Genomic DNA, 8,941 nt, shown 5'->3' with positions numbered 1-8,941 from the left:
GCAGTAGGCCATTTTTTCTTTGAACCTGCTCCACTATTCAATATGATCATGGCTAATCATCTAATTCTGTGCCCTGTATCTGCTTTCCCCACATACCTGTTGATCCCTTTCGCCCCAAGAACTCTCTCAAACTCCTTGAAAACATTTGATGTTTTGGTCTCAACTGCTTTCTGTTACAGAGAATTCCAGAGGCTCACCGCTCTCTGGATGAAAAAATTTCTCCTCACCTCAGTCCTAAATGGCTTATCCCATATTCTGAGACTGTGACCCTGGTTCTGGACTCCTTGGTCATCGTGAACATCCTTCCTGCGTTTACCCTGTCTTATCCTGTTAGAATTGCATAGGTTTCTGCGAGATCTCCCCTCATTCTTTTAAACTTCAGTGCATATAGTCCTAATTGATCCAGCCTCTCTTCATACATCATTCCTACCATCCCAGCAATCAGCCTGGTAAACCTTTGTTGTGCTCCTTCCATAGCCAGAACATCTTTTATCAAATAAGGAAATCAATGTCGCACAAATACTCCAGTTGAGGTCTGTTCCTGTGCATTCTTAGCAGGACATCCCTGCTCCTTGACTTGAATCCTCTCCCTATAAAAGCCAACATACCAGCAGCCTTCTTCACCACCTGCTGCACTGGTATACTTCCTTTCAGGGATTAGTGTACGAGTACCTTCCCTTTTCCCAATCTATTCAGATAATAACCTGCCTACCTGTTTTTGCTACCAAAAAGTGGATTACCTCACATTTATCCAATACCCAATAGTCATTGGCTGCCACTTGAAAAAAGACTCAACTTGCCAAACAGTTCTCCATTCAAGTCAGCATACCAATCCCATGCATTTTAATCTTACATGCAGTTTCTTATGTGGGACCTTATAGAAAGCCTTCTGAAAATCCACACAAACCAAATCCACTGGCTCCATCTTATCATCTCTACTAGTTACATCCTTCAAAAAATTCAGTAAATGTGTCAAGCATGATTTCCCTTTCAGAAATCCATACTGACTCGGTCCAATCTTGGAAACAGTGACAAGTGTCCTGCTGTTAATTTTTTTATAATGGACTCTAGCAATTTCCCTCTAGATGTCAGGCTAACCAATTTATAATTCCTTGTTTTCTCTCTACCTCATTTTTCCTGAAACAGTGATGTCACATTAGCTACGTTCCAATCCATAGGAATTGTTCCTGTGTCTAAAGAAATTTATAATATGACTAATATTTCTAGGCCTGATTCCTTAAGTACACTAGGATGTAGATTATCAGGTCCTGGGGATTTAACAGGCTTTAGTTCCATCAATTTCCCTCACCCCACTTCGCTACTAATACTTCAGTTCCTCCCTCTCACTAGATCCTGTGTTTACCAACATGATTGGTGCATTATTTCTGTCCTCTTTTGTGGAGATAGAACCAAAATATGTATTTTGTTGCATTGCAATCTCTGCTTCTCATTATAACTTCTTTTGTTGCTGATTGTGGTGACCTACATTTGTCTTCACTAATCTTTTTCCCTTTACATACCTGCAGAAGTTTTTTCAATCTGTTTGTATGCTCCTCCCACAAGCTTACTTGCATACTTAAGGGTCTTGTGGGTTTGGTCACCACTGCCAACATGTAATGATGTGACCTACACTCTTGTGAATGAACAACATTCTTTACTGAACATAACTATACAGAGGATGCCAACAGAAGACATTTTATTTGCACCCCTACTAACCTAGCTTCAGTTCCACATGATCTCATGTCACTTTGACAGCTCTTCGCACAAGCTCAGCAGCCATACTCAAACGGAACAATTCCTTTTTGCTTTACCCAAGGTTCAATGTTTAAAATCTTTGGATATACAGTGCACACCATTTTTTTTCCTTAGAACCACCTTGTCATGCATTATAAATGAAATTGCTTTCATCTGGATAAATAAATAAACCAGGAGGATGATTCCGCTCATCTATGTCACACATGAAGTACATATTAGAAACAGCTCCAGTCGTTCATTGCTAACAAGATTACTGCACAGAGGTCTTGAGAATAATCATAAAAAGCAGAGTGAGAGAATAAAATTATTATTGTACATAATTTCTAAGCACAAAGTGAAATAGACCAGCCATATCAATATTGTTGATACAATAGCAAGTCAGAAACTGGGATTTCTGCGTGAGTAACCTCCTGAATCCTAAAAGCCTGTCCACCATTTACAAGGCATTTCTTCACTTGCCTTGTGCAGCTCCCAACAACTCTCAAATCCTTTGACATTATCCAGGAAAGAACAGCCAACTTGATTGGCACCCAACATAACACCTTCAACATTTCCTCTCTCAATATTCAACAATAGTTCTTTCTTCCTTCCCATATGCTCCCAAATATTGGATGAGAAGTAGTTTTAAAATGGTAACTACACACAAGAACATAGGCAGGTTAGCCAAACTACAGTTGCATGTCAGAAAATTACAGTAATAGAACAATTTGCTTCTGAACCAAAATCTCCTTCCTTCCTTTTTAAAGAGAATACAAACGTTAATCCAAGCTTGGTCACCTTCCAACAAAAGTTTAAAACTTTCTGTAACGTATCAGTATTCAAACATTGGAATTTTCCAGACTATCAATAAAAAAAATTCACCAATTAAATTTTACACAAATTTAGGGTTACAGATTAATGACAATATCTGTTTAAATAGCTAGGTCTTTTAGCAAGGGAACTAGATTTGTAAACTACTTACACTAAATGTAAAGCTTCTTACCTCTGCTACTTATTTGTTCTATATAAATTAGTTCTAACAGACTTAACCTGGTTCCCATTGAGCATTAGATTGACATCCAGATGTCAATACTGTACCTTCAGTTACCATCACCCATAGGCCAACTGATGCTCTCCAAATAACCCTGGCAACTTTAGACCTTCCACTGAAAATGTGAAACCCACAAGTCAGGTTTTGGACATCCCACTTGCAAAACTTTAATCAGTTTGAAGGCAGCTACATTGCACAAAAATTGTTATGGTATAGGAGGCAGCCATTTGGCATGTTTTCTGTGCAGACTATCTGAATAAGCCTTATGAATTAGCACACAATAAAATGGTGGGTGCTACTTTCGGTGGTGGGTTCTTCAGAATCAGGGCTCTTGTGCCATTTTGGCACTCCATCATTATAAAAATTTGGCCTTCTCATAAATTGTAACGCACAAATTATATTAAATTATGTGAGGAAAACAATAGTTTTGCAGGACAAATAATGAAGAATAACAAACAGTAGTATGGCTTATTGAAATAATTTCTCATGAGAATCACAAACATCACTAGCCAGGTGTAGCATTTGCACACCTAAGCAGTGGGGCGCTGCAGGTACATTTGTTTACAGATGAGTAGGATCATTTAGAAATTCCTTACATCTATATCAAGTCAAATCAGTAACTAAATTACAAATGATGCGCTGTCTGTGATGCACTGGCTAGTGTCAATAGTCATATCAGGACCATCATTTTACTAGGAACATTGCTTCAGTTTTAATGGAGAACCTCATCTTAAAAATAAAACTTTTCCACAGCCAATCATATTGCAGTTAGGATGCCGTTTTATCTGCACAATTTGGAGAACTACAGTTAACAGCCTACGAAACAAGAATGGGTCTGCAACTTGAGCCACAACATCTTGAGCCTAAATATTATTACACATCCATACGTTGCTCCAGTTCATAAATAACCTTTGAAACTTGCTCTCATTTAGGCTAACAGGACTATAAAAACACCTATCACTTGGGAGTGTTTCAAAGGGTCTTACGCACAAGGAGATTGATAGTATTGAACACTGTTTCATAGTAGGTCCTTCATTGTTCACGTATGTTCAAGCTGTAAATTATTTTATTGCTTTCTGTAGGTCCACTCAACAACGAAGAGACCAAGGCAGGACTAGGTTGGTGTAGACATTCATGAAACTGAGTTTATGTTGTTGTAATACACCATTTGCTGCAGCGCATTAATCTGTTTTCCTTAAAGGTAGGAGGTTTCACAATATATGTGAATTATCTTTGACTTTAGACAATTTATTAACCTTCAACTTGACCATCTCCAAGTTGCACACCATCTTGCATGAGGCTCAGCAGGTTCCTGTTCCTTCACCAATGCACTTCACACGTCGATTCTAAGGCCAATTACAAGTGCCTTTGCCCATCATTTTCACTGCTTGTGCAGAATTATCCAAGATCTAATTGGCCATTCCCATGACAGTATAACAAGATATTACTATGGGCCACATTAAAATACTTGCTTTGTTTTAAGTTTCAACTCTACATTTTGTTCTTGCAAAGATAGTACTAAGTTTGAACTTATAAAAATCTGTTACTGTCTACCACTAAGGCAGACTATTTTAATTTCCATAATGGAACTCAACTGCCTGTGATGGAAACATCCATGATTTACCCTGAGTTGATATTCCAATGTACTCCTGACTAACTTCCCAAATTCTCTCCTCCGTTAAACAATCAACAAAAACATTGCTACCTGGGTTCTAACTCACAACAATGCACCAATCATCCCCATGCTCATTGCTGTATATTGAGAGACAGTTCAGCAAAGCTGGTCAAATCAGTATTTTATGAAAGTTATTGTAATTTTCTAACTTTTGTACTCTGGAGTAGAGAATCTTGTATGCTTATTTTAAACCACTTTTTCCAATCTCCCTTGCCACCTTCAACTACTTGTGCATATAATCATCTCTATTCATGAACATCCCTTAGAATTGTACACTTTCATTTATATTACTTCTCCTTTTTCTTCCTAGCAAAGTGTATCCCTTCACATTTCCTATAAACTTCACATTCACACATTTTACCAGCTTGCATGTTCACTCTTATTTGTTCGAGGGAATGTGAGCGGCACTGGCTGAAGTCCTCTTCACTGCTCACTACAGTTTTGTCTCATCTACACATTTTGTATAGACCTACCAAGGCAGGTCTATGCATACTGAAGGAGTTCTGATAAAGAATCACTGGACTCGAAACGTTAACTCTGCTTTCTCTGCACAAATGCTGTCAGTCCTGCTGACTTTCACCAGGAATTTCTGTTCTTGTTTCAGATCTCCAACATCCACAGTTCTTTGTTTTACTTTTAGGTCAATACATATGAAAAACAGTGGTGTTCATAAAGAAACTTTGGAAATGACTACTGTATGCCTTCCCCCAATCCAAAAAACAATCGCACACTTTCCTGTTCTTGAGCCAAGGTTTTGCCGCAGATGTGGTGTGGCATCATATTATAGTTTAGAATGCTTCTGTGAATGCTGTATTATATTCAACTTGGCACATAAATACAAATTGTTATATTCACAAAGACATTTCCAATCGTTGAAATTATACTGTTCAAAAAGGCTATCATAGGTAAATAAGTTTTATACAGATTCCATTTACAACAATAAAGACAACTTTTTTAAAAACGTTAAAGTTAGACTCTAAAATTATATTTCTTTTTTTAAAAAAAAGGTAAAATTTCAGGAAAAACATCCACCCACATCTTTAGGAATAATCCTTAGCCACACCTCACGCCAACTCTTTGTCTAGCTGAAACATTTTGAAAGAGTTAAACTGATAAAAATAGTGTCAGTTGACACCAACCATCCAATGCTAAATTCCGACTGCAAAGCCGAAAAGTAATTTGTTATGCAAAACAATAAGAATAGCTTCCGTAGCCCCATCATAAATTGGTAGGTCAGCATGTTTGCAAGTTGTGTTCGGTAAAATAATTTCTAATTTGATTCGCTCTAAATTGTGGCCTTCACCTGCATAAATATATGTAGTACTTATTTAAAGACTTTTGCTACAGCATAACAGTATCGACCTCTTACAAGATTAATGTCTTGATTCCATAAGCACAAAACGCACTGAATTTAATCTCAATACTCAATAAGAATTTAATTAGTTACTCCATTTACATTTTACGTTTTCAGGCAGTGACTTTAACGATTGGCGGGGAAAAAGGGCTAAAAGTAGTTAAGTTTTTAAAACAGTTCCTTATTGCCGAAAATAAACTTCGTAACAAGTCAGCAGTTGTGTTGGCGCTTCGCTTGAACCGAGTGCATCATTTGAATTCCTCTTCGATTTTTAAAAAGGAAACTCACTAAGATCTGATTTTTTAACTGGGCAGTGAGACGTGAGCTTTCACTCGGTAAGCTGCCGGTGACTATTCCCGGATTGGAGTGCAAAGGGGAGGCCGCTTCGAGCTCACGTTAATATCGACATTCCCGGCAGGTGCTCACCGACGTCCCCGACACATCATTCGGTATTCAGCCTCTTGGCCGAGTTACAGGTCATGGCCACGGTAAATAATCTAACAATCTGACAATAGACGAGGGAAATGTTGTTGTTGTTTCAAAGAGCAGGGAAGCTTTTACTTCTCAGAAACTGACTGCATCACTCCAACTTCCTCTTTTGACTTTGCTCTGGACCAAACTCATTCAACTCCTTTAGAAAATACCGTGGGGTTGTTCGTAATTCTTATCAAGCTGCCGTGACGAACGGCTCGTTTGGAGGGTTTTTTTTTACCTGCAATGAGGCTCTTCACGTCCTCAGGAATTCGCTGCATCGCTGCACCCGGGGGCCGAGCTGAGCGCTGTCACCGGCTGTGTTCGCGCTACGGGAAAACGCAGCCCCAACAGCGGCGGGGGGAACGCGCGCGCAACCACCACATTGCACAAAGCGCGGGCGCAGCTCTCGAGCGCCTACGTAGCGTCAATGCTCGCGCAAGCAATGGGAGCAGCGGCCCCAGGGCTTGTTGCTGTTGATCAGGGAGGCGGTGGCGGTGGTTGTGTTCATGTTCATGTCATTACAGCAGTAATCCTGAACCCAGGCCAAAGCTGAGGACGAGGCCTCAAATCCCACTTTGCCAGACGATGAAATTTGAAAGGGGGCGGAGAAGGAAAACTAGTTTTTATAATCCATCTGAAAGTAAGACTTTCCTTTAGGGAAGGAAACTTGCCGCACAGTATTGCGGTTGATTCGTAACTGCTCTCAGAATTGATCCAGGAAGACACTCACTTGCATCAAGCGTATAATCCGACAGAGAGCAATGAATCTGGATGTACCCACCTAGCTTTGAGGTATGCATCAACAACGGCAAACACCGCCTTACTGACTTTGTAAACTCTTCCTTACCAACAAGTGCCAAAATGGAGAGACGTCCCATGCATTAGTCAAGCAACAGCTACCCTTTGCTAAATTTATTGACACACAACTGATAGATAATATCTTGGATACATCCCTGGGTACGTCCCTGTGGGGAACAGTGATATACACTCAGGAAGGAGTCATCCTGGAAGACCTCAGCCATCCACACCAGACCCTACAAAGTCCCATTACACCAGGTCACACATGGGCATGGTACTGCCTCTTCTCCCCCCAGTTGCAATGTACAGCAAACCCCTACACCTGCCCAATTGCCATTGGTCTTGCATGTTGGAAGAAGTTAACAAACTGCTCTGCTCCTGTACTATGAACTTGGAACAGCAGATAGTCACACAGAAACAAGACAAATGGGAGTGATACTCCCCTCCACTGAGTCAAAGATTCCAGCTGCTCTTGTTGCTGCTATGTGTGGTAAGATTTGGCCCATATCCCATTTCTGTCCCTCTGAATCCCTTCCAACAACTTACCCATCACTGACATCTGACTCACTGGTCTATAGTTCCCAGGCTTTTCCTTGCAGCCTTTCTGAAATGAAGGCACAACATTAGCCCCCCCTCCAATCTTCTGGCACCTCATCCACGGTTGTGGATGATACAAATATGTCTGCTGGGGGCCCAACAATTTCTTCCCTAGCTTCCCACAATGTCCTGGGATACACTTCATCAGGTCCCAGAGATTAATCTACCTTTTTAAGATCCCCAGCACCTCTTTTTCTGTAATGTTGACTAACAGGTTAATTGGAGGAGATTGGGTTGCCATCATCCCTGTTCAGACTTTTGGTATGGAAATAGCAGCACATTCCTGGAATGTCAGAAGATTCTCAGTTCAGTCAGGAGTGCTGTTTTCAGAGTGCACCCTGACCAGACCTTGTCCCCAAAAGTGAGTGAAAATCAAGCCCCAAATGTCATTACATACTGATATTCTAGCTGTCTGTAGATGGTATAAAGGATGGATCTGGCCACTTTGCTGTGGAATGTTCAATTATGTCAGGTCTTGCCATACAAGCTGTACCTCATGGAAAAGGTTCTGCTGAAAACACCTTTGCCAAGTTCACTAGACAGTGGTCTGTGCATAACATTCTCTAGGCACTGCAACGAAGGATGGCATATCCTATCGTATGATTTCCTGAGCAGACTGCCAAAGACATTTGTCAGAAAGCCTCATTGCCAGAACTTTCAAATAAGCACCAAATTGCAGCTTGGCTATTGCTGAGAAGACCCACCTTGTCAGATCCTTCATGTACAAACAGATTCTCAACACTGTACACTGACCTTGAGGATGCTATGTTAAGGGAGAATCTGTGGCCACATCCCTTTGGAATGCACCTTTTATTGTACTGTTTGATGCCCACATCTAAGAGCTTGTGTTCAAGTCAGACTGATTGAGGAGAAGGTAAGGTCGAGAACTTCATTGTGCAATTAACAGTTTATTGTATATTAATACTAAATATTACTATACATAGTAATTTGAGATATAGCAAGCTCTAATATAATTTTTTCATTAGTAAAAGACTATCCCCTGATTTATTATGTATCTTTCATCATCTAAGTACCAAAGTAATTCCCACAGTGCTATTTATGCCCAGGGATGAGCAGGTCCATGAAAATAATTGCAAGGTTGCTCCAGGATCTTAAAGCTCTTGGGCAACATCTTTGCAAAGGTGGTTGGAAAGAGACACTGGATTATGTCAAGGTTCATCCTGAGCTGTTCCACAGTACAGAACTCAGTAATACACAGACTGTTTCCAGGGACGCACACCAAGACAAATATCAACTG

General features: G+C 40.3%; 1 protein-coding gene across 3 annotated transcripts in view; it reads right to left on the bottom strand.

Moving 5' to 3' along the window:
• The window catches only part of skap2 (src kinase associated phosphoprotein 2), a 259,416-nt gene extending 252,635 nt beyond the window's left edge, over window positions 1-6,781 (bottom strand). Inside the window, exon 1 of one of the 3 annotated variants that reach the window (XM_048613889.1) lies at window positions 6,527-6,781. In XM_048613889.1, the coding sequence (XP_048469846.1) occupies window positions 6,527-6,566 (40 nt within the window). In that variant the 5' untranslated portion in view covers window positions 6,567-6,781. The remainder of the gene's footprint in view (window positions 1-6,526) is intronic. The other 2 variants (XM_048613882.1, XM_048613874.1) reach the window with 2 other exon arrangements.
• Between the last annotated feature and the right edge of the window lie 2,160 nt (window positions 6,782-8,941).

Source organism: Rhincodon typus, chromosome 2 (genome assembly GCF_021869965.1).
Source record: "Rhincodon typus isolate 14 chromosome 2, sRhiTyp1.1, whole genome shotgun sequence".
NCBI classification, from domain to species: Eukaryota; Metazoa; Chordata; class Chondrichthyes; order Orectolobiformes; family Rhincodontidae; genus Rhincodon; species Rhincodon typus.
This window is presented reverse-complemented; position numbering and strand designations above follow the sequence as displayed.